Source organism: Myotis daubentonii, chromosome 2 (assembly GCF_963259705.1).
Source record: "Myotis daubentonii chromosome 2, mMyoDau2.1, whole genome shotgun sequence".
NCBI lineage: Eukaryota > Metazoa > Chordata > Mammalia > Chiroptera > Vespertilionidae > Myotis > Myotis daubentonii.
Window position 1 is genome coordinate 21493237 of NC_081841.1, and position 26206 is coordinate 21519442.

A 26206-nucleotide genomic window follows, 5' to 3' on the forward strand; every position below is an offset into this window, starting at 1 on the left:
ATCATGTAAATGAGTGGTCTACATAAAAATTTAACTTAGAGGAAAATACATGGAGAGTTAGCCTTTCCAAGGGCCCCAAAGGATGGGGGTGAGGGACAGCGCCCCACACAGTGGGGACTCGGGGCAGAGAGGACAGTGGTGGTGGTGGAAGGCCCCACCAAGTTCCAGGAGGTGGACAGAGTTGGGGAGCCCAGGGCTGGCACTCTCGGGGGTTTCCTGGCCCAGATGGCAGAGGTGGGTGAAAGGTGGTGGTGACACCAGTGACCATCTAGCCTGGGGCAGTCTGAGGAAAGTACCCAAAGCCAAGGATGATGTTATCTTCCTAAATGTGCAAGGCGATAAGAAACCACAGGAAACCCACCACCCACCAAACAGAGCCACATGTTACACCAAAGCACACCCACACTGAGCAAGAGAAGACAGGAGGGACAGGTAACCCACCAAGGACAGAAGGAGCCGATGACACCGGAAGTCAGGAGAGTGGAGTTCTGGTTCTGACTCTGCCACCAGCCGCCTGTACTGCCCCCATGAAAGTCACCTGTAGACTCATTCACTTAAGTAACTATGGCTTGGAGGTAGGGGGTGATAATAGATGTTAGAATTTGCGTGGATTTATTTGCATAAAGAAGGGTACATAAAAAACAAATGTTGACCAGCCGGTGTGGCTCAGTGGTTGAGCATCGACCTATGAGCCAGGAGGTCATGGTTCAATTCTTGGTCAGGGCATATGCCCGGGTTGTGGACTCGATCCCCAGTGTAGGGCATGCAGGAGGCAGCCAATCAATGCTTCTCTCTCATCATTGATGTTTCTATCCCTCTCTCCCTCTCCCTTCCTCTCTGAAATCAATACAAATATATATATATATATATATATATATATATATATATATATATGTATATATATATATATATATATATATATATAAATTTTTTTTTTTAATGACAGTGCAATGAGCTCCTGAGTATGGAAGGGGAAGTGACAATCCTCCCCACTTAATATGGCTGACAGCCAGACCCCCAAAACCCCGCTCCTGCCAAGTTCCCCACATCATCCCTGACCTAAAAGACAGTTTGCTGCAGGCTGAATAGGAGTTTGCTGGGAACAGGAAAGTTACTGTAGACACAGAGAGTGGCAGGGTCAAAGGCGGAGAAACAGGAACAAGCCCAGTGAATGAGCTTAGAGAATTAAAAGGAACACAAAGTGGGATCTTAGATTGGATTCTGGAACAGGAAAAGGACATTAGTGGGGAAACTGGTGAAATCTGAATACAATCTGCAGCTTAGATAATAGTACTGTAAGAGTATTAAGGTCTAGGATTTGACAAAGAAGCCATGGTTATGTAAGATGTTAACATGAGGGGTAAGACATACTGTCCTTGCAACTTTTCTGTAAAACTAAAATTATTCCAAAATAAAGAAGTTATTAAGAAAGAGAGAGAAGAAAAAAAAAAGAAAAATAGTGCAAAATGGCTACAGCATTTAAGGTGCCAGAAGGGGGAAATGGGTGACAGATGTCAGCAGAGGCCAGATTACTAGGGACCTCTGGTGCCATGACAGGGTGCAGACTTCATCTACCTGCAGGGAATAGTCCCCCTCTCTCCAAACCCACGCCTTGGACCTTTTTAATTTTAGGCTAACATCGCTTATAAAAAAAGTCATTTTGTATAATGCATACAGTCGGCTCTCCACGTCTGTGGACTCCCAACCACGAACTGAAAATACTGTTTTTGATCCACAGTTGGTTGAATCCAATGATGCAAAACCCAAGGAAACAGAAGGCCAACTGTATATTTACTGGATAAAAAAAAGTCCACATATAAATGTCACTGAGCAGTTCAAACCCACGTTGTTCAAGGGCCAACTGGATAGGTTAAGACAAGAGAGCAGAGGACCTATATGATGATCTCAGATTTAGGATGTTGGCTTTTCATACATTAAATGAGCACTTGCATACTAGTGCCTGCTGTGCATAGGGCACTGCTCAAGGCACTTCGGGCTGATGATAAACTACTAAGAAAATTCTCCACTCTGTTAGAAAATGGTAAGTGCTATGGAAAACAATTGAAAGTAAAGAGAGCTGGGAGGATTATGAGCAGGTAAAAATGAGTAGAAAAGCTTTAGGAGTTATGACAAAGGAGTGATATCGTGGATGGAAAAAGGGGGAGGGGTTTCGTCTGGAAAATAACATCGCAGGGTGATCTGATCATAGATTTCTAACTGGGCAGGGCATGGTTGGTAGTCACACTCTGGGCATATAACTTCTTTAGCAAGAGGTTTATCTTTGTCTTAAACAAGTCCTGTCCATTGTTTCTATGCATCTGGGTTAACACACCTTTGAAATAACCATCCTCAAAAAAAACACAAAATCTTTTTAACTCTCCTGTAATCCATTTCTATCCTTGCTTTTTCCCATCTCCCTGTAACCTTCCTTACAGTCCCTCTTTAATTTCAAATGCATAAAAGAAACTGCAAACTATTATTCAAGGAAGCTTGTATCTCAGTCTGTTGTGATCTTGCTTCCAGGTGTATCCTCTTTTTGGCTTAAATAAATTTTTATAAAAATTCTCTACAGATCTGGACGTTTCTCTCATCAACAATATTAAATATTAGTTACTTACAACACCTCCCTGGCCCCAGTCTTCTAAAGAAAACAGATCCTGAGAGAACTCTGATTTGTTTGCTAAGCTGAGGCAGTAGGGGGTGAAGGCTATAAACTGGAAATGCCTAGTGAGGGCTACATTGCTCCACATGGACAGGAGGGCAGGGACCAGGAGGCTGGCAGAGGCTGGGCTGGGGGCAGGGGACAAGGCAAGAGTGACGGCCACCTAATAGAAGCTACAAAAGAGAGATATCCAAAAAGGGATGGTGTTCTCTGGCATGGGACCTGTCAGGCCTCATCCACCTCTCCATGAAATCTTCATAAACTCCACACTAAATGTCGGTGGTCTCCACGTTGACTATCTATGTATGTTGAGTGCTGAAGCCCCAAAAGTCTAAACTCAGGGTCAATTCCAAAGAACTGACACATGGCCTTATTCAAATTCATAAGAACTTAAATAGTAGAAATCTACATACACGGGTGAAGCAGCTGCTTGTTTGTTCTCAGCGGTGGCTGGCCGGGGAAGAACCCTCCCAAAACAAGGTCTCTATTTTATAGGGAGTTAATAGTAAAAGCATATGGTGGGTAGTCACACAGACCAGCAGAAAGAAAAACGCATTTCTAAGTTAACCAATAATATCAGGCAGTAATCCACACTCTATACATTCATTAACCTCCTCTCCAGGGCCTGACATTTATCTTTGGGTGGTATTCTGGCTTTTTGGGTAGTCAGCCAAACTTGAGCCTCCAGAGAGTTCAACAGTCACAGGAGGTTAAAGAGAGAGTCCAACATTCCCCAGACACCTTTACGCTGGAGACATATTGCAATACTTGTAGAGCTCCCCTACAAATGCAATGAAAAGAAGGGTGGGCGAGAGTAGAGCAGCCCAAGTCCAATGCCATGAGGAGACAGTCAATCGTGTGGTGTGTGCAGACTGGACAGGTGAACCACAGGGAAATCGGAGGGAGGGCAGGACAGTTGTTTGAGCTGAGGAAGAGTTTCAAAGACATGGTCCCCATCCTGGGTGGAGGCAGGAGGAATGAAAGCTGAGAACCCAGCAGGGGTCTGGAATCAGAAGACCTGAGATCTGATCTTTGCCACTAAATCACTCTCTCCTGCCTCCTTATCTTCAAATTGGACAGCCTCTGTGGACCCTCCCAGTAGATAGGAGAGCTATGAGGAAGCAAGAGCCACATTCTCTAAGCAGGTGTGGGATCTGGGAGAGGAGTCTGACGTGAGGTTTTGGTGCTAATAGGAGACAAGGGTAGGCTAAAAAGAAAGGAAGTCGGCTTCTGGCATAGGGAGGTCCTCGGAGATGACGAATTCTGATCTTGATGTTTATTTTGAGATAAATATATTAGTTTTCTAGTGCTTCTGTAACAAATTACCACAAATTTAGTGGCTTAAAATAACATTATTTTACAGTTCTGAGGGTCAGGAGTCTACAATGAGTCATCAGGATACCTTTGTTCCTTCTGGCAGCTATAGGGAGAATCCATTTCCTTGCTGTTCCCAGTTTCTGAAAGTTGCCTGTGTTCCTTGGTATGTTGCCTCACGTCACTCCGTCTCTGATTCCACCCTCACATCTCCTTCTCAGGCTCTGATCCTCCTGCCTCTTCTTATAAGGACTCTTGTGATGACATTGGGTCCACAAGAATGATCCAGGATAACAACCCATCTCAAGATCCTTCACTTGATCACATGTACAAAATCCCATTTGCTGTGTAAGGTAACACCTTTACAGGTTTGGGGGACTAGGATGTGGGCATATTTAGGGGAAGGCATTAAAACGGAAACGCCAACAGGCCCTCGGATATCATGACAAGTCTAGGGAGAGGTCAGCTCAAAAAAGAAATGGTGAGAGGAAGAAGAGGGGATGGGCGCTCAGTGAGAGAGCTGAGCGGGGGCACACAGGGCAGAGGACTAGAGCCTGAGGAAGGCCCACTCTCCTGCAGTTTTTCCACACATGTTTATAAAGGACCTACTCCGGGCCAGCAAGGAACTGGGTGCTATGGTGAACTCAGAAATGAATCAAATTCAGCCCTGGCTGGGTAGCTCATTTGGTTAGAGTATTGTCCCAATATGCCAAGGTTGCAGGTTGAATCCCTGCCTGGTCAGGGCACATACAAAAATCAACCAATGAATGCATAAAAAAGTGGAACGAATTGATGTTTCTCTCCCTTCCTTCCTTCTTCTCTCTCAAATAAATAAAGTTTAAAAAAAAAGAAATGACTCAAATGCAAATGAACTCTAGAGGAGCTCACCACCAAACTGTGCACACACAAAGAACATGATGGAGGTCAATGAGTCATGAATGATAGAGTCAACAAGATATGGATGAAAAGACTTGTATGAAGAATAGCTTTCATGAAGTGGTGGCATTTTGACCTCAGTAAGAGGAGCAGTAAAGAAGTTTCTAGAAGTAAAAGGAGTGAACCAAGGGAGTGCACCAGAGACACTGAGGGAGAAGTGTCTGGAAAGAAGGGATGGTCAGCAGGATTCAAAGCTACAGCAGCATCAAGGAGGAAAGAAGCCTCCATATGGCCACTGGTGCACCTTAATGGCCTGTGAGGGTGTGAGTCCTGCCTGTTGGCCTCCCACAGCCGCAGGGATGAGCAGGGATATGGGGGTTGAGGGATCATTAGCTCACCAGGCCCCTGAATGTTCAAATCTTACCACCAGGGGGGGTACAAGAGCCAAAGTAGACCCTCATCCTGAACCACGGTTTTTTCCAGAAACAGGATGCCCTGAGGAAAGGGGGAGGGTTTACCCCATCCCAGCACCACAAAGCCTGGAAGGCCTCACGTCTCCATGTGATCTCTGACTCAAGGGATTACCCAGATTTTCCCCTTCCAGCTAAAGCAAACCATATTTTTTCCATTCTCTCCTTTTCCTGGTTGCCTGTAGAACTAAACAGCCGGTCACAAACACAGTTTGGCCCCAAGGCTATTGCACTGTAGAATATCAGAATGGAGAGAATATCTAACCCAAAGTGCTCCTGGTACAGGTGAGGAGACTGAGGCCCAGAGAGAGCAAGTGACTTGTCCAAATAAATAAAAGGGTCTGATCAAGAACAGAGCTCAGATTCCTCACTCACACTATAAGGACCCCTTTGAGAGTACGAAATTTGGTCTTTCACCTCGCCCCCCCCCATTGTTCCTTGAGTGTAAATAATAATAGTAACAGTAACAACAGCCAATATTGAGCATTTCTGGAGCAGGCGCTTTATTAAGCCCAGCTGTGGATTACCTCATTCAATACTCACAATTACCCTAAGACCATGGTCGGCAAACCGCGGCTCTTTGGCCCCTTCAGTGTGGCTCTTCCACAAAATACCACGTGCGGGTGCGCACATACAGTGCAATGGAAACTTCGTGGCCCATGTGCAGAAGTCGGTATTTTGTGGAAGAGCCACACTAAGGGGCCAAAGAGCTGCATGTGGCTCGCGAGCCGTGGTTTGCCGAGCTGCAGTTCGCCGACCACTGCCCTAAGACGTCATTTCTATTATATGCTTAAACATTTACTAAATTCCTCCCAACTGTGCCTGTTAATGGAGGAGAGAGGCAAATCCTATCTAATAAAAGAGAAACATGGTAATTAGCATGCATCCGCTACCCTTCCCATTGGCTAATCAGCGAGATATGCAAATTAACTGCCAGCTAAGATGGCAGCCGGCAGCCAGGCAGCTTGAAGCTAAAATGAGGCTTGCTTGCTTCAGTGATGGAGGAAACCAACGCTCCCCGCCTGCCTTGCTGGCCTCTGAGCTTGTAGTTTGAAACATTGTTACAAATATAGAAGCTAAACAAAACCCCAGAAACCTGCTTTCAGCCTGCCGGGATCTCAGAGCTGGAGTTGATATAGTGTTTCGATTATAGAACCCAAACAAACCAGATACCTGCTTTCAGCAGCAGAGGCCTCAGAGCTGGAGCCAGAGCTAAAGCTGGCCCAGAATAAAAAAAAAAAAGAAAAAAAGGAGCAGTTGGGAGCTTCAGTCACCCGCCAGCCTGAAAACAGCCATCATCCCCTCACCCAGGCTGGCAAGGCACCCCAGTGGGGACCCCCACCCTGAAGGGTGTGTGACCAGCTGCAAACAGCCATCATCCCCTCACCCAGGCTGGCCAGGCACCCCAGTGGGGACCCCCACCCTGATCCAGGACACCCTTCAGGGCAAACCAGCCGGCCCCCACCCGTATACCAGGCCTCTATCCTTTATAGTAAAAGGGTAATATGCCTCCCAGCACCAGGATCAGCATGACAGGGGGCAGCGCCCAAACCCCCTGATCGCCCTGCGGCTCTGTGTGTGACAGGGGGCAGGGCCACAACCTCCCTATCCGCCCTGCTCTGTATGTGACAGGGGAAGGCGCCCCAACCCCCTGATCAGCCCTGCTCTGTGCCTGATAGGGGGGAGCTCCCCAACCCCTGATGGGCCCTGCTCTGTGCGTGACAGGGGGTGGCACCGCAACCACCCCATCGACCCTGCCTTGAGTGTGACAGGGGGCAGTGCCCCAACCCCCCAATCGGCCCTACCCTGAGCGTGACTGAGGGTGGCATCACAACCTCCCAATCCGCCCTGCTCTGTGCATGACAGGGGGCGGCGCCCCAACTCCCCAATCGGCCCTGCTCTGAGCCCGACCAGGGGCTGCACCTAGGGATTGGGCCTGCCCTCTGCCACCCGGGAGCAGGCCTAAGCCAGCAGGTCGTTATCTCCCGAGGGGTCCCAGACTGCGAGAGGGCACAGGCCGGGCTGAGGGACCCCCCTCTCCCCCCCCCCCAGTGCACAAATTTTTGTGCACCGGGCCTCTAGTAGAATATAAAATGACAAAATATTTTCTTTCCTTAGACCTGTTCTCCCAAGATGGGTGAACTCTGATGTCCAGCACAATGGATCATTGTCTGCTTTTCTGCCACCCACGTGCCTCACACATTTCTATGTCCCAACCATCCTCATGAACACTGGCTTGGGTAATGCATTACCAAAATTCCTCTGCTTCGCTGCTCTTGGCATTGGGCAACCCCGTTTTCTCTGCTCCTTCCTCCTTCTCCTTTGTTTTCGGGCTCACCCACTATTGGTAGTTTCCAGGCACAGCCAGCGGCCTGTGCTTTCATGCTCTGTGCCTTTACACAGGTTCCTTCGGCCTTAAATTCCCTCCTGGGCTTATCTGCTGACTTGCTCTCCAGAGTCAGTTGCTGCATGTCCCCTGCACTGGGAAGCCTCTCTCCAGACTCAGGCAGAGTTGGGGACACAACCTGTGCCTCCACCTGTACCTGGGCAACATCACCTGGAGCAAAGATTCCATGGGCTACACATGAAGGTTAGAGGTCGTTTCATCTCAGCATACCGCACAGCATGTGAAACATAGCAGGTGTTCAAGACACGTTAGAGCAGTGGTTCTCAACCTTGGCTGCACATTAGAATCACCTGGGAATCTTTTTAAAATCCTGATTTCTGGGCCTCATCCTCCGGAAATTCTGTTTCTTTGTTATGAGGTGGGGCCACAGCATTAGTAACAAAGAAACAGAATTTCCGGAGGATGAGGCCCAGAAATCAGGATTTTAAAAAGATTCCCAGGTGATTCTACTGTGCAGCCAAGGTTGAGAACCACTGCTCTAGAGTAAGCAAAAATAAACAACGTTCACAATCTGCTTCCTGCTGCCCCAACTGCGATATCCCTTGTCCCCTCCTCTGGTTTTGCTGCATTCTCTCTGGTCTCACCCCATTGCCCCACTTTAGCTCATTTCTCTATGTTTCTCACCAGTCAATGGCCTCCTAACGGATCTCCACACAGTCCTCAGCTCCCCTTTCATCTCCTGCTGCTTCTCTCCCATCACTACATTGTTGGTCCCCAAGTGCCAGCCACATCTCAACTTTCAGTCTAATTCACCAAAGCTCTGAGCCAAGTCCTGAACATACAAACAATGGTTCTTACCCTCAATGGGACAACTGCCTGCCTCTCCTGCCCTCCTCCACCCACTACCTAAGGTACAGGTAGGGATTGAACTAAATCACACAGCCCCTTAAACCCTTTAGTGGCCCCCTCACCTCAAAATGCAAAGTCCAGAGCCAGGTGGCTCCTCTGCACCCTACTCCTTGCTAGGTCCCCACCTTCACCTTCCCTTACACGTCCCACACTGTGAGCTCCAGCCCCAGGCTTTACCCAAGATTCTCTGGGTCTGCAATAACTTTACCTGTGGTTCTGGAGCACTGCTTTCAAGTCTGGGCGAGAGGCCCCTCCTTTTAACATCCCCCCACCACCACCACCACCATCTCTCTCTCTCTCTCTCTCTCTCTCTCTCTCTCTCTCTCTCTCTCTCTCTCTCTCTCTTTCTCTCTCTCTCTCTCTCTGCACTCTGATCCCCTTGTCCCGCTGCCTGAATCCCTCCCCAAGTGGACTCAGAGCTCCTGGAGGTCAAAAACAGGACCAACTCCTTCCTGTTCCTAATAATAGGCCCTCATAAGTAGAGAGTGAAAAGTGTTTTTGAATGAATAAGTTAATGAGACTAACTTGCAGTGAAAATAAACAACTAAATAAGAGTTACGAAATGCTAACACTGGCATTTTCTGGCGGGTGAATTGTTTGCTTGTTGATATTGTCTGATGTTTCTGTAATGAGTGGGTCTTGCTTTTGCAATACTAAAAAAAAAAGAAGAACAGTAAAGGGAACTTCATTTTGATAATAAAAAAAAAAATAACAAGGGGTTTGAGGATTGAAGACTTCAAAAGAAGGAGGAATCTCCTCTTTGGGGTGAGAAACTAGAAAGAAATGTTTAAGGAGCCATGGAATTTCTACAAGTGAAGAGGGGAGGAACCGCCTGCCCGAAGGCGCACGCAGAGCTGGGTGCAGGTGTGGGTGCCAGGTGGCGCAGAGTGTTCCTTTACGGATGCAAGATGAGAAATTTCAACTTCCGTCATTGAATGGAGGGAGGCAGACAGCTTCTGAGCAGAGGAGAAACATGCTCCGCACTCGGCACCCGGAGCAGTAAAGAGCTAGCACTGGGCAAAGTCCTAAGGGCAAGGGCGAGGGTGCTGTGGAGTGGAGGCCAGAGCAGAAGCCCAGCTACAACTCTCTCTGCCCCTCTGGGGGAACCAAACCGCAAGTCCAGGAAGCGCCCCCGGGCTGCCCGGTCCTCTCGCTGCCTTACTACCCTTCGGTGACGGGCATTTGAGAATTACTCCCATAAACCGCCGACCTATCTTCCCACCTGGACGACAGCGCTTCTAACTCCTCCTGCTCCACAAGAGGTGCCAAATACGAGTGTGCTCAACGAGGGAAGGTTTTCAAGGAGACATAACGCCTGGCAGCTCCCCTTCACACCGAGGCCGAAACCAGCAGTGCCCTCACCGTGCGGACAGCCGGCCTCGGGTGACGGGACTCTACCCCGACGACCTGACCGGGGGAAGATCTCCCAAAGTAGAGGCTCCCGCGGGCAGGCCGGGCTCTACCAGGCGAGGTGAGGCTCCCATATAACTCAGGTAGAAGCAGCAGGGCCTGGGGGTCCAGGGAGGTGGGAGGGAGGAGGGGGGAGCGGGCCGAGCCGGAGCCCATGCGGGAAAGAGGAAGGGCGGGTCTGGGGGGCTGTTGGAGCCCGCATCCCCGGAACCTGGGCGGGGGCGGGCCGGGGGCGGGGGCGGGGCAGGTGGGGCCGGGCGGGGCCGGGCGGGGCGGGGTCCACGGCACATGCGCACCGCGGCCGCCGCGCGCTGTAAGGAGTGGTACTTTTTAAAAGTGCAGCCCGGAGGCCAGCCCGCAGCCGCCAGCTCTTCGCTCCTGCCCTGGTCCTGCTCGTTCCGGCCGCGCGTCCCAGTCCCAGACCAGTGCAGCCCAGGCCCGTGCAGCCCTCGCCATGCCGGTCAAAGGAGGCACCAAGTGCATCAAATACCTGCTCTTCGGCTTTAATTTCGTCTTCTGGGTGAGTGAGCGGGACAGCCGCGCGCGCCTTTCCGGGGGTATCTGTCTGCCCCCCGGATCCCCTCCGTGGTCGAGGGTGTCGGTAACTGGCACTGCCCGTCGGGTAGGCTCGGGGCAGAGGAGAAAGGGTCCTGCGGCCACCAGCTGGCTGCTCGGCGGAGTCCGGAGACTGGCGGGGCGGGGCGGGCGCGTTCGTTGCGGGCTCTCCGAAGCCTGGCAGGCGAGGGGACGCGGGGGCCCCGGTGAGCTGGGGCGTGGAGACCGGCCCCCGCCCGGCCTCTCCTTCGCCAAGGGCGTGGGCTGGGGTGTGTGTCTGCCCCTCCGAGTGCAGGGGGTGGGGAGACACAGAGCACCCCTTTCCTGGGAACTCAAGACCGGGGCCAAAGAAGACCTGGGCAGGCAGCGCAGTTCGCGCTCGGGGTGGGGGTCTCACAAGTCGCAGAGCCGCGAGCGGGGAGGACGCGGGCGCTCAAGAGTCTCAGGTGGCGCCGGACGCTCCGCCGAGGGCTGTGGGCACTTCTACCCGCGGGAGGAGGGGCGCGCGGCCGTCGGTGGACGGGACCCCGTCCCAAAGTTGGAGTCCGGACCACCCCCTCCACCCTCGGAAGAGGAACCTTCGGCCGCGCCCCCCCCCCCCCCCCACACACACACAACCATTCTCAAACTTTGGTTCTAAGCCGCCGTGAGAAAGGCCAGGCTCCCTCGAAACTACCTGAAAGACTAGCTTGTCTTGATTTTTTTTTTTCAAAGGTTTGATAAGTATCTGACTGGGGAGAATTCTGGGAGAGTTGGGGAGGGGAGGGGCAGAGGCCCTCGGGCGCTTTTAGTGGCATGAGCCTTGGTTGAGTCTTGAGTATCTCCATTTCCGGGAGAGATCAGGTGCTGGCCCCAGGGTCTCCGCCTTGTGTCTCCCCCCACCCCCACCCCGTTCTCCCCTCCCCAGGCCCCTGGGCGGCCAGGTGGAGCCTCCGGGAGCGCACCTCCACCCGGACTGTCCGCTCCATGACTCCTGCGCTGGCTGCCCTCGGGGAAGCCTGAGGGAGGCCACAGAAAAGGGGAGTGTCCCCTCCACACCTCCCCTTGGGGGATCAAGGGACCACCCAGAGACCTAAGGCGGAGGGGGGAATAGGTTCTGAGGGCCACATCCCCTGCACACAGATGGACAGTATTTGCTCCTCTGCCGCCAGGAGTTTCCAGTGCCACTCTCAAGAGAGATGTCTGTGAATACAGGGGCGTGCCACTCGAGGCTTGTCGCAAAACAACATGTACTTACTCCCCTGGAGCTGGCCACCGGGGTCCCCATGAACCGGGGCAAATCTCCTGAGATTTAATCCTCTCTGTGGAGCTGACCAGATAAGAGACTGAACTGTCCTTTCAAGAGTCACCACATCTGCCCAACCTTTGAACCAGGAGGTCTCAGTTCCATTCCCCGCCAGGGCACATGCCCGGGGGTTGGGAGTTCAGATCCCCAGTAGGGGGCGTGCAGGAGGCAGCCGATGAATGATTCTCTCTCATCATTGTTGTTTCTGTCTCTCTCTCCCTCGCCCTTCCTCTCTGAAATCAATAAAGATGTATTTTCAAGTCACCACATCCAACACATGCCCTAGTGTGGATGGCACATAGGTGTGCCCCTGCCAACCTTGGCGGTCAAGGAGACCCTCCTGCGGTGGGCACCTCCCCTTCTTGGTGTTCCCAGCAGCCAGCCTGCTAGCTGCCAGGCTTGGCTCCCTCCTCTCACCAACTCCTGGCACCAAAAAAGAATGTCAGAAGGCGGGCCGGCCCTGCCCCACCCTTGTCCTTTAGGGAGTTTTCCTCTCCGCTCCCTAGCACAGTCACTCCCCTTCCAGTCTGCTGGTTCGTCCTCAGCCACCTGCCTAGGCTGCATCAGGGTGTGGGGTTGTGGGGAACCACTGACTACGTGTGCCTCCGCACCCCCTGTGCACATACAGGAGCCGGATGGGGGGCTCCCAAGGGCCACTTGTATCTGCTCAGCCTCTTTCTGTCTCCAGCCTGCCACCCCACCCATATTCAGAGCTGCCCCTGCCTGGGCAGCTATGTCCTCTGAAACAGAAATGACTCGCTCTGGTAATGTGTGGGTTTAGAATTAGGAATAACTTTAGAGATTATCCAGACCAGCCCTCTTATTCACAGTGAGAAAGCAGGGAACCCGAGAGGGGGTGATCTGCCCAGGACCACAGAGATAACCAATACTACAATCCCTGGGCCCCTCCCTCTAGTCCAGTGGTTCTCAATCTTCTGGCCCTTTAAATACAGTTCCTCATGTTGTGAATTTTTGTTGCTACTTCATAACTGTAATGTTGCTACTGTTATGAATTGTAATGTAAATATCTGATATGCAGGATGGTCTTAGGCGGCCCCTGTGAAAGGGTCGTTCAACAGCCAAATGGGTCGCGACCCACAGGTTGAGAACCTCTGCTAGTCCTTCCGTCTCCATCACAAAGCCAACGAGGGGGACCTGGTAATAGGCTGGTGGGGAGGGAGGGGGCGGGTTCAGGATTAGCTGTGTTTTTCTGAATTTATTGTTTAGTAGTATCAAGGTCCCTGTAGAGATGAAGTCCTCATCCCCTAGGAGCTGATGGAACAAAGGAACACTGCGATGCACTTGTGAAGCACTTTGTAGTCTGCAAGTTCAAGCCGTCCTTGTACAGCTGGAGCAGGAAGCATTATCCCCATTTTACTGATGGGCAGATGGGCAGGAAACTGGCCCCCAGAGAGGTTAAGTGACTTATCCAGGGTCATGGGCAGGATAGTGTCAGAACGCAGTTTGAAAGCAGATCTGATTGGCTTCAGATCCAATGCATTTGCCATCCCAACCTTCCATACACAACCAAGTGGGAATGGAAGAAGGGTGGCAACAAGCTCTTAGACATCTTTTAAGGGAACCTGTGGTGTAAGGGAGCTGCTTGGATTGTTCTGATGTCAGCACTTTCCTTTCTCTCTTGAGCGAAGGAATTTAAAAACGTGGAATTGGGAACCTGATGTGGGCCTTGGAAAGCGGGAGTTGAGGCCAGGGTGCCACCAGCACCTCCTGAACAGAGGATGCTGAGGAAGGTGGTCTAGCAGGGGTCCAGAGAGAAGAAGCCCACCTCAGTGGCAGTGGGATGATCGGGGCGGGGTAGGCATGTGGGGGTGCCTCTTCCCTGGCCCCCACTTTCATCCCTGTGGGACCCTCAGTGACTGCCTGCGCTGCCAGCCCTCCCCCAAGCGGGGCCTACAGCCCAAGCAGCAATCGGTCTGTTCTTCCAATGCCCCCGGAACCCTAACTTCCCAGCTCTATTCCAGTTGTTTCTCCATTTCCTTCAGACCTCCCTGTCTACCCATCCCCCAAAAAAGGTTGCAAGGGAAAGCATGTTACTGTGAGAGTAGTGAACTCTCAAGCTGTAAGTGGGGAACCAAGGCTAGGGTCAGGCCAGGAACCTGTCTTCCTGGTCTATTCCCCGCTCCTCCCCCCAAATCCTAAGCCTGCATTTAGAGGGCTCAGTACCCACCCCACACCTCCCTCTGCCCCTTTATTCACTGCCTTTCACCTCTTACCCACCCTCACTGATGGGACTAGCCAGGGACTTGTCTTTCCCAAGAAATGGTGCTGCCTTGGACCTAACAGAGGCTTCTTAGAAGCATGAGCAGAGACCCGGATGGAAATTCAGAGATTGGGCGTTAGTCCAGCTGTGTCCCCCACACACTTTGAAGTCTTGGGCAGGTCACTTTTGTGCTCCAGGCCTCAGTTTCCTCATCTGTAAAACCAGTGGGTTGGAGCAAATGGTCTCAAGCTCAGTCTGTGAAACCAACCCCTTCCCCACTGCCTAAAGCAAGAGTACTTTCCCACACAACCCCAAGTGGAGTCAGGCAGTGGGAGGTACTATGAGTACTGTGGCTTGTCCTCAGAGCCGGGGACCTTTACCTCTGTGGCCTGCTTCTTACGTGTCTTTCCTGTTAACCCCGCAGTTCTCTCTGTTCCCCCTGCCTGGGGTCTCTCTGTTTGGGGTTCTCTGTTTCCGTCGCCCTCAGCCATTGTGGTAGTACAGGCTAGCAGTCGGAGCACCAGCTCTGGATTGGATTTACCCATCACCAGATGGAGCTGGAGCCTGCCCCATGGGGGAAGGGTGAAATAAGAGAATGTGTGTGATGCTCGTAGCACTCGAGGCAGAGTAAACTTCCTGTAGCTATTGTTGCTCACAGTGGAAAGTAGATCGAGGCGATGCAGAAGGTGGGAGCAATTTCCTAAAAAGTGTGGAAGAGCAGACCACAGGTTAGCCCGGAGCACACTTCTGCCTGCTCTGGATTGGGTGCTGACTCCATTTCATGTGTGGCTATGCGTTTGAGAGGGTGGGGAGGTGGAGGGTGGGGGTGCCCCACTTCTGAAAATAAAACCAGAGGCAGAGACTCTGGGTCTGGGCAGGGTGTGGACTAGTGGGCTCGGGAGTGGCAAAGCCCCTCCCGACCAACCTGCCGCTTTTCCCAGAAACTGTTGCCTTCGTTGTTGGGCTGAACCAGCTGCTGGGGCGGTGAAGTGAAATGGCTTCCTGAGTTTGGCACCCAGACAGCCCAGCTCTGGGAAAGCCGGCTGTGTTTGTACTGAGGCTGGCAGCTTTGGGGAGAGGTGAGGTGAGGCCAGGTGTCTGCATCTGCTTAAGAAAATCAGACTTCTGTCCAGCCCAGGATCTTGATGGCTTCCCCCACTTTTTCACAATGCTTGTGAACAACAAAAGAATCTGACTCCTGATTTTTAGGGGGTCGGTGGGGAGGATTCCTCTACACATACACACTCTACCCCTTTCTTTCCCAAGTGGCCCACGGGCACCGTTCCAGACCTTACTCTTTTGTACTCAAAGGAGGCGGCCGCTATTTAAGACCCGAATTTGGAGCTGCTTTGAGAGCAGCCCTGTTCAGGGCCACCCTTGCCAGAGCGCCTATCTGCAGTGCACTCCTCTGCGGTCACAGACCACAGTTCAGGCTTCTCACGTCCTCCTGTGTGTGGATTGTGAGTCTTCCCTCTTATACACAAAGCTGTGTGTCCAGGTTAGATTTGTCTCTTTGTTTTCCCGTTCGATTCCGTTTCATAAGGAGGCGTGGCTTTTGGAATTGGTTGCACAGTCTGGAACTTAATAATACCTTAGACTTACAAAAGCACCTTTTTTTCTAAAGAACACAAACCTTGACAGCCTTTCTCAGGTGTGTCGACTGTGAGGGTAAGGGACCTGGGATCATGGCTCCCATGGCTTCTGCGGTCCTGCTGCCTGCTTGGTGGCTGCGTGTTCTAGATCTGCTTGTGTTGACTTGGAGAGCAGAACAGTTTCAGGAAGATACATATAGGGTGTCTCCAACCATCCCCCCCACCCCCCCATACACACTTTAACAGCTGACAGCTCAATTTTGAAAATGAAATGTGTTTTAATAAACACTGCCTTTATAATTATTCAAAGTGTGTGTATACATTTGGGGGGGGACACCCTATATTTATGTTCTGTGTTCCTCCTCCCCCCCAGGTTGGGGTCAATGGGGCTTTATGTGGACCTGCCACAGGTCTTTTCAACTAAAGTCCTGCAGAAACGGTCTTTACCTCTCACAGAAGAGCAATGACTACTGTTTTGGGGTTTGGAAATCTGGGTAAGAGCCTATTGGGCCCATGTCCTCAACTACCCAGAGCTGTCCTTTGCAACCGAGGGAACCCAGGAGACCAAAAGGGCTAATCTTAAGACGCGTTTTAAGTTTATGGTTTTGAAGTCTGACTGCAGATCACTTGCCTGTTTCATTCTGTGGAAAAAGTAATGCCGGTCCAGGGACATTTTCATTTTCCACCGAGTGATGGCATGCAGCTGTGGAAAGCAGCATCCTGTCTCCAGATGAGGTAATTTTATAATAATTACATCCATCCGGTAATTCCTCTCCTCACCCCAAAAATTACTTTGTTCTGGATAGTTGCTAGGTACTATATGCCGTCATCTACACTAGCGAATCTTAACCTTTTTAGGGAGTTCCATGCAATCGATGGGACCTGCCTCCAGAAACATGTTATGTCCATTGTTATTGTATTTTACTTTATTTTATTTGCTTTTTCTCTGGAGGCTCATTCACCTCAGATTATGAACCCCCTGTATTGGTTTTGCTCCCTTGGTTTCCAGACAACCCCAGCTCTGTCTTGAATCCTGTTTCTGCCATGAGAAGCGGGTTGCCTCCCTGCTTCCTGGGGATTGCATGGGGGCCTAATGGGAGGACTCTGAGAAAGGCATTCAGAGTCCTAAGTGCCCCTGGTGATCAAGGCCTCCCCACCCATCCTTGCTCTGACTCTCAGCTTAATCATTGCCCAAGGAGTGGCTTCGACTCTCAATTAATTTAACGAGTGTTTTGCATTTCTAGTCCACAAGAAGAACCCGACTTTATGAGCTTCCAGCCAAGTTTTGCTTCTTGAGTTATGGTTTCCCATAGTGTGGGTGATTTGTTTTGTTCGGGAGGAGTGGAGCTCTCTTTCCCTCCTCCTCCTTCCCACCAAATAGAGACAGAAGTCTTCCCTGGCCTTGCCCCTGAGGACTTTGGGAAGGAAGAAGTGTCTCCAGGGGGTCATTTGGGGACTTGGACTCCTGAGGAGATGACAGGGGCCAGATTTATTTGATTCCAGGGAGGTTGGAGGACTGTTGCCTTTGAGAAAAATCCGAAATCTGGGCTTTTAGGGTCCCTCTTGTTCAATCTTCTTGACAAGCATTGTACAGGGGAGTAGAAACAGTGTCTCATGATGGCTCTGTTAGGAAAGTAACCCTGCAAAGCTTACCTAGTGTACATCATGGTTCCAGTGAACCCCTCAGGCCCAGGCCGCTGGCCTGTGACTTCTACCAAGTCCCTGCCTCCAAACTGCTTAGGAGGCAGCCCCTTGCTTATCTTCCAGTCTCAGCTGCATGTCAGAGTCCAGGTGCAGAAACACAACACGTGGGCCACAGCAGAAAATCCTTGATGGCGGGTTAAAAGTATGATAAAGTAAATCAGACCGTTATCTTGAATTCAAAACACATTCCTGTAGCATTTTAGTGTTAATTCATCTTTAAACCTACATTGATTGAATCAGCAGCATGAAAGGTGATGAGATTGATTTATTAACACTTTAAATGAAAAGATCAGCAAAACCATACTTAGTTGTGAACTCATTGCTTTTCAAGTCAATAGAAATTCGATGTTTTTACCAGTAAAAGATAGTTTTCTATAGACTGAATGTATAGCCCCAAAATGCACGTTAAATGCTAAAGCCCAGTGCGATGGTGTTTGGAAGCGGAGCTTGGGGAGGTGATTAGGCCTTGAGGATGGAACCCTCACGAATAGGATAGGCACTTAAAAGAAGAGGCCCCAACGAGTGCCCTCTTTCCTTCCGCCATGTGTGATTATAGCAAGATGACAGCCCTCTATGAACCAGGTAGCAATTCCTAACCAGACACCAAACCTGCTAGCACCTTGATCTTGGGCATCCCAGCCTCTAGAACTATGGAAAATAAATTATCGTTTGTAAGCCACCCAGTGTATGGTACTTTGTTATAGCAGCCCTAATGGACCAACACAGAGTTATCTACAGGTTCAAATCAAAATCACATCTTCCCTTCTAGGTGAGCATTCACAATGTGCCAGTTTTCACGGGCACCTCATGTCAGTCCCCCCTCTGGTTGGTGGCAACCCTCCCCCCCCCCCCAACCCCCTGGCAGCCCTGCTCCTGAGAAGCGCTGACCTCCTAGAGAAGAATGTGTACTCCACAGGCAGGAAACCCTTCCCACCGAGTGTCTTCCTCCTGCTCACCCCAATGCAATGGAAACAATTTCCTCGTGACGCGATTTCCTCGTGGATTTTAATGTTCCACTCACACCTTTTAAAGCTTCTTTTCTACAAGCTGGGGACATCTACTCGGTACTTAGCTTCCCCCTCTAATCAAATTATGGCCCCGACTCTAGACCAGAGAACCTCTGGTCTCCCACAGCCCAGAAAACTCATTCCAAATAGAAATTAAATTATCTGTAATGTTTTAGAGATAAATTATTAGAGGTGATTTGGGGAGGGACCCTGAGTCTTATAGGAAGCTGGCATTGTCCGTGTGTTGTAGATGCTGCCAAGGCGCCGGGCACTGACCTGCAGTGATGCCATCTCATTCCCTTTGCCAGCAGAATGGTGCTTTGTGGAAAGGGCAGAGGCTCTGGGTCCCACTTTGGGGGTCATTCCTACAGAGGATACTGGGCAGTGGCCACTTGATGGACCACAGCCTCATCTGTGAACATGGTGGCCAGTGGGCACTGCGACAGCGTCTGCACTTGCTGGGCCTGCAGTGGTAGTGAAGCAGGGATAAGAAGAAAATGTGCCAAGTTATTCCAGAGAAGCTGTTGCCCAGACCAGTGCTTGTGTCCACGCTGACATTCTGGCCAGCGCAGCAAGGGTGTGGCGAAGCTCTTGGGCCAGAGGCCAGCAACAGAAAGTGCAGGCTCGCTCTCGAGATCCTGTCACCTGTGGCTCCCCCAGGCTCAGATGGCACCTGCAGGCCACATGGCCTTTGCAGGTGCCTTCTGTCGGTGAGAAAGTAGAGCCCTCTGCTCTTGTAGGTAGGCTGTCTTGGGACCTTTCAGGATAGAAGATGACGCTTTTGATAAGAGATCAGATGTGGCTGTGAGGGAGAAAGGACAAAAGTGAAAAAAATCTTGCTCTTAAAATTCACCAAATAATTCAAAAAGACAAACAGGGAAATGAGAGATATCTGTAATACTATCTACAATAAAGAATACACTTTTAAAAAAACAAACAATTTACCAAAATGATTGAAAACTTTGGCTTTGCACTCAGACTATTTGGGGTTCAAGTTCTAACTCAGCCACTTATTTGCCATGTGATTTCAGACAAGCTTCTTAACTTATGTGTTCAAGTTTTCTCATTTAAAAAGTGGAAGTTAATATTACCTACCTGGTGGGTCTGTTGTGGAAATTAAATAATACAAGAAGTGATTTGAGCAGTATATGGGACATAGCAAATAGTGGGATGCTTGCTATCTAATAATTAAGAGACCTAAAATGAAGGCAGGGATCATGGCAGAGGAATAGGCAGATAATAGATTAGACACAGCAGTTTGGGAACCTTGACTCTTGTCCCCTTGCTGGCTTGCTATTCAGAATGTCCTATGATGGGGAAGGAGGGCCATTTGCCAACACTGCCGATCCATGCACCATGTGGCATTGCTTGAAGTGTGTAAAAGAAGGGGCGTCTTCCACTACCCAGGGCCATGCAAGCAGCGTAACCGGTTCCAGGGATGGACTGAAAGCTGGCTGGTCCATATGGCTAAAGTACATAAGCAGGAGTGTGTGTGTGTGTGATCGCTAGACATCTTAGTGAAGCGAGTGCAATGGAGAACAAATGAGTGGTGTTCTGGAATTTAAAGCAAAACTTCTCCCAAACACTCCCCTACATCAGATAATTTTGGTTAAGATCAGAATGCCTGCTTTCAGCAGAAAATGGATTTAGGGGCTGGCTAGTATATACTACACGTCTGGCAAGCAGGCAGTGGAAACTTGAAATGAGATTTCTTGTTTAGAAAGAGGTTACCTTGGGCACAGGCCTTCCCTCCCAACCCCTCAGCCCCAAGCTGCTTAACACCAGCACATCATATTAGCTGAAGTTTTTCTCCTCTCTTAGGAAGAATAGGAGCTCTGGTTTTTAAATGAGGCTCACTTTGTTCTTAGAATGGAGGATTTCTCAACACTTGAACTTGTTCAGACCAGGTCGCTTCCTAATTTCCATAAAGTGTGCTGAGAAAAAGTTTACAAGGCTCTTTATCCTCTGCCACACCCCAAGCTACCTCCCTTTCACCAGGGATGAGACTCATGCATGACAGAAGGCGAGCGCTGACAGCTAAGTCGCCCCAGACCTGCTCTGTGTCCCTGGGCAAGTTACTTTACCTCTCTGAGCCCATTTTCCTCATCTTACACTGGGATGATCAGAACTGCCTTGAAGGGTGTCAGGCTGTCCCACCAGCACTTTTAGGTTCCAAAGGGGTGGTCACAGACTTACCGTAGAACTCGTCTTCCGATATTCCTCTTCTCCCTGGGAAATCTCTCACTTGCTCCTACAGGGAATGTGCCTATTATCCCTGTACTAGCCTGAGCCCAGGCTTAAACATTCAAACACAATTGCCCAAAAGAGCAAGGCATAGCGAGAGGATGGCACTCACAGTGTGGCTATTGAGCAACCGTCACCCCTCCTCCCCAGGGAGCCCCCAAGTGCACTAGAATCCCCAGAAAGGGAGGTTATAGGGCCAGGGACAGGCTGACTATGCTTAGGATGCCAGCAATGCAGGCAAGCAAGCCCAAGGAATTGTGGGGCATGTAAGCACTATTGAACTTCTATATACTAATTTTTTTTTTTTAATGTTGATTTATCTAGGTGGTAGGGTAGGTGCCATAATCTTCTCAGAGTCCAGGGCATTAATCTGGCCACAAAAGGCAGAAGTTGGCTTCCCCAAGGGACCTGGCTTCTGGCTTCTCGGGGATGGTTGGATTTTTTTTATTGTCCACTTCCCAGCCTGCCATGGTGTGTAAAAGAGCAACATGTGGTACCACAGACAAACACACACACACACACACACACACACACACACTCACACACTCACTCACTCACATACTCACATGGTGATTGTTGGGGAAGGGGAAGTTGACTTGTTAGAAATGAAGATTCCTGGCAGCGAAGTGGTGACCCTTTAAGCCTCACTGTCCTCATTGTACAATGAAAATAATAATACAACCAAAGTCTTAGGTCCATCAGGAGGAATAATGGGGTATTTAATGCAGAAGCCGACATATGAGCAAGAGCCCATATGTCAGCTTCTGCAGCTGTTGTGGAGTTACTAAAACCTCTCACATTTTTCAGAGATTGAGGTTGTCCTAAACGTTCATTCTCACCCATAGCTTATTGCTTCAGTTCTGTAAAGCTGCATCGCACAGGATTGCTGAAACTTTACAACTGGGCTTCATCCCTTTCAGAAGATGAATTAGAGCCCCAGCTGGTTAGAGCATCAAGCCATGCACCAAAGGGTCACTGGTCCAATTCCTGGTCAAGGGCTTGCAAGTTCAATCCCCCTTACTCCCTTGTCAGGGCATGTGCAGGAGGCAACCCATCCATGTGTCTCTCTCACAATGATTTCTCTCTCTCTCTCTCTCTCACTCTCTCTCTCTCTCTCTCTCCCCCCCCCTCTCCCTCCGCCTCTCTCCGCCCCTCTCTTCCACTCTCTCTAAAATAAATCAATGGAAAAATATCCTCCAGTGAGAATTAACAAACAAAAAGAAGATGAACTAGAGGACTTGTCTTTCTGTCTGTCTACAAAATGCCCATTTCAGAGATTGCCCCAGTCTGGGAACGATGGGTGAGGAGAGGTATCAAGTTTGCACTTTGCTGGAAATGTCCCCATAAGACTGCCCAGTGGGTAGAGGCTCCCCTTTGGAACTGAACAATAGGAGTCAAAAGAAGAAATCTAATCTGCTTGCAAACCAAGAAACGTGGTCTCGGCACCTTTCCTTCTGTTCACTTATCTGGAACTTTCTTGACAACCTGAAGCAGGTCCTAGAGAAGGGACAGAGCCAGTCACCATTGCTTCTGTGTGGACACCAATGGGGAAAAAGAGAGGAAGGGAGAGCTCGCCCTAACGGGTGCGTTGTCCCTGGCACCCAATGATTGTGGGCTTGAGACCACCACCTCCCAGTCTCAACAGCAGGAGAGAGAGAAACCCAATGGAAAAATTCATGGCCGGTGCCCTCCCTGCCTCTTGGCTTCCCCTCAGCTGGATGGATGCCCTGAACCTGAATCACCTCGCTGCAGCGGCAGATTAAGATTTAGGTCACATGCCAAATTCAGCATGTCCAGACCACCCTCTTTTTTCTCAAGAAAAGTTCTTAGGAATTCCCATTCTTCCCCTCAACCAGGTGGCACAGTGCCGGGAGGGGGGGGGAGGGGTATAGAGGAATGCTGCTCCGAGTTGTCCTGCGTGGCCCACTGTGACCTCTGCCTCCTGCTGGCTGGGTCTTTTTCAGCGAATTGTTGCTTAACCTCTCAGAGCCTGTTTCATCTAGAAAATAAGAGTGACGAGAGGATTACATGAGATAATATATGTAAATCACCTCCTATTACGTGGGACACACAGATAATTGCTACTATTATTATGTTGTTTATTTCCCTTTCCCTAGCCTCTGGAGGGGTTGCTCATGGACAGAAAAGCTTGCCAGAAGTCCGATTAACACTAAAGCGAAATAACCCACAACGTCATTGCATTTCTTAAATTTTTCTCTTTTTTGTAGAATGTTGGGTGGTTTGAGGAAGAGGCCCCTCCCAGGCCTAGCCTGGCCTAGGGAGAATGCAGGCTGCAGAAGTCAGGGCGAAGTTTCTACCAAGGGTATCCTGCTTCAGACACGCAGGAGTCATCTTGGCATCTTGCGGAGGAGCGTTCACAGGACTGAACCTGTGTGCTGCATGCACTTTTGGAAGCCAAATGCAGGTTCTGACTTGAATCATTTACGATGAATTCCCAGGCTCAGTGGGTTTAAGGTGGAGTTGTCCAGCCAATATCTGTATGCCTCCTCCCTGCTTAACTGTCCTGTATCCTCCCCCTTAACTGTCACCGGGCAGCAGTTCAGGGGGTCCTGAGGCTGAGTCCCATGGCTTTACAGTGCTAGGCGGGCATCTGAGCCACACTCCAGATTCCACAGTGTAATGTGGAATGGGGGATTCTGCTCCCTGCTGAGCTGAGCCTGTGAGCTCTCACTGACACAGGAACCGGGAGCCCAGAGAAAGCTCACAGCCTGCTCCAGGGCTGCCTGCCCTTCCTTGCTGGCCTCTGCGTTCAGAACCCCCAGAGAGAGCTTTTCCATGTCTTCCCGATTGTTCAGCATTTTATATGAAGGCCTGGAGTGGTGGTTGTCAAACTTGAGCAAGCGTCAGAATCATCTGGGGGCACTTGTTAAAACACAGATTGCTGGGCTCCACCCCACTCAACTTTCTCACTGAGTAAGTCTGGGATGGGGACGGCGAATTTGCATGTCTAGCAAGCTCCCCAGATGCTACTGCTGCTGCAGCTGGAGACCACGCGTGGAGGACCATTGGCCTAAGAAAAAGTTTCCAGTGGCCTTCGAGGATACCAGCTTCTGCAGATTTGCGCGCTGCTCTAAGATGGGGAGCTCAGTAGAAGCCCCAAGAGCAGAAGTTGCCTAGAGGGACGAAATGGCCCAGGAGGATCATACTCGGGGGGCGGGGGAGGAGAGTTGGTGGGGAGGGGGGGGGGAGGGGGGCTTGTTCTCCAGAATGGTGATTTCTGGGGCTTTCCAACTCAGTAAAACGACCGTTAGTGATGTTCCTGGTTGATATCTTCAAACTTTGCCATGAATTAACAGTTTACTTGTGATCCTTAATGAAAGCAAATCGTGGCAAGTTTTGCTGCTGAATAGAGTGGAGCTTGGTTTCTGTGGTTGCTTCACTGTGTGGTGGGACCGCATAAGGGAGGACGCTGAGACCTCTGTTCCTGCCCGAGTGGCTTTGCCCTTGCAAAGACAACAGCTCCCGCCTTCACTTGGAGTTGGGGGGGAGGATACAGGCGAGGATTAGAAGAGGTGGTGGGGCCGGGGCTCAGGCGCCTGTTTGTTCTTGCTGGCAGTGCTGGGCCCGGCCTCCCGACAGTGAATCAGCCCATCCAGGCTTGGCATTCCGTGGTGAGCCAGGGTTGCCATGGAGATGGGTGAGGCCCGGAGCCCGCAGGTCTGGGTGGCCTGACTTGTTTTTAACTGTTGAAGCCTGTGTGAACATAGAGGCCTTAAAGCATGACTGGTATTTTGGGCCCGGAATAGGCTGGATGGGGAAACTTGTATCCTCGATATTCAGTCTCTTGCTAACTTCTGGGCACCGTGGGCAACCATGCCAGGGGTCTCCTAAGTCCAGGACATTAAAAAACAAACAAACAAACCCAGGGCTGATACCTATCTCTCTGAAGGGAGGAAGTAAAGAGGTAAAATCCCTCCCTCTCTGTGATCTGCTCCTTTAATAACTCCTTGCTGCAGCGTTAATTCACCCACAGAAGCAGTCTGTGATCCAAGGAAGGACAGAGGCCTCCAGTCTGAGCCAACAATCTCCCTTTAACCTTCCTTCCCCGCTTTTCTTTGGCCGTTCCCATCTGATCCCAGCAGAGCTCCAGAGACCAAGTATGGGTGTGAAGAAGGTAAATTTATCCACCTCCCCACCACACCACACTCACAAGCTCTCACAGAAACCAGAAAATAGAACCCCAGTGTCCTAATTACCTTGCTCCCGCCCAGCCACCTCCTCAGATCACAGGAGGACACGCAACTGACGTCCGCCAAGTGCCATGAATTGCCCCACTGTCGTCTCATGTCTTTCTCAAGGGTCATTGTGATTGTTGTCATTATCATTCCCCACCCCCCCTACAGAATCTGCCTGGCTACAGCACTTCAGTTTTCAGACTGTTTTATATGCATCGCCTCATTTAATCCTCACTGTCAGCCTAGGTCAAAGGCAGGACAAATATACAGTTTATTATTATTATTGTCTAAAGTTTTCCCCCCCCACTGACACCCCCCCCCGCCCCCCCCCCCCCCCGCCATTCCCATCCTGGCCAAGCCCCCACCACCCCCAGTGTCTGTGTCCATTGGTTATGCTAATATGCATGCATACAAGTCCTTTGGTTGCTCTCTAACCGCCCTCCCCGGCTACCATTTGTCTCTGGATCTATTCCTGTTCTCATACAAATTTTTTTTTAACAAATGAGGACGCTAGGGTTCAAAGAAGCTAAGGAAAGTGTTTAGTGTCATACGGCTCCTAGTGGCAGTGCCAGAATCAGACTCAAGTCCACACCCTTTGACTCATCCAGGCCCTCTCGACAGGGTTGTGCAGAGAAGTCACCTGAATTACCTAGGAACACAGACTCCCCTGGGATGAAGGTGAGGCAGGTGCATGTTTAGAATTCCCCAGGTGATTCTGACAGAAAGCCTATGTAAGCCAGGCCCTGGGTGACACAGGCATTCAAGTGACAGGTAACAGAGTCAAGGTCGAAAACTTTTGCAGCATCTCTTTGACCACAGCCTAACCCAAGTCACCAAATAGTCCTGGCTGTTGCAGGAAGACAATGGGTCATAAAAAAGAAGGTGCTCCCATCTTCCCAGACCCCTTCCTGTTGTCACTGCCCCCTCCAACCCCTCCCAAAGTAACAGCTGTGACCACAAGTCTGAGGTCGGCCTCACCGAGAAACCACTGTGGAGAATGAGCTGCTCTCCGCGTTCTGGCTTTTCTGAAGACAGCTGGACAGAGAAAACGAAAGGAGTATTTTGTCCTTTTTAAAAAAACTGACCAGTCAGGTCATATTACAGAAAAAAGAAGGGACCTAGAGGAAAGGGTGGGGTTGTCACCAAGACCACCCAGTTCATTTGCCACCAGAGGAATTCTCACTGAAGTAGGATTTGTCCCACAGGCAGATATGTTTCTTTCCACCTGAGAGATGGGATACAGGATCACCCTCCACAAACTACACACACACACACACACACACACACACACACACACACACACACACACAGAAACATCCTCATCATTAGCCAATTGCTCTTTTCCTTCCTGTCACCTCCTCATTTTTCTCCACATTCACTTTAAGTGTTTCCGTCAATAGGGCGGCCTCTTCAG

The 26206-nt window shown here is 50.4% G+C and overlaps 1 protein-coding gene across 2 annotated transcripts in view; it reads left to right on the forward strand.

The window, feature by feature from the left end:
• The first annotated feature begins 9647 nt into the window (after positions 1 to 9647).
• Positions 9648 to 26206, forward strand: part of CD9 (CD9 molecule) — a 33205-nt gene continuing 16646 nt past the window's right edge. The window contains exons 1-2 of one of the 2 annotated variants that reach the window (XM_059681980.1): positions 9648 to 10049; positions 10326 to 10508. In XM_059681980.1, coding sequence (XP_059537963.1) covers positions 10443 to 10508 — 66 coding nt within the window. In that variant the 5' untranslated portion in view covers positions 9648 to 10049; positions 10326 to 10442. The remainder of the gene's footprint in view (positions 10050 to 10325; positions 10509 to 26206) is intronic. The other variant, XM_059681981.1, reaches the window with a different exon arrangement.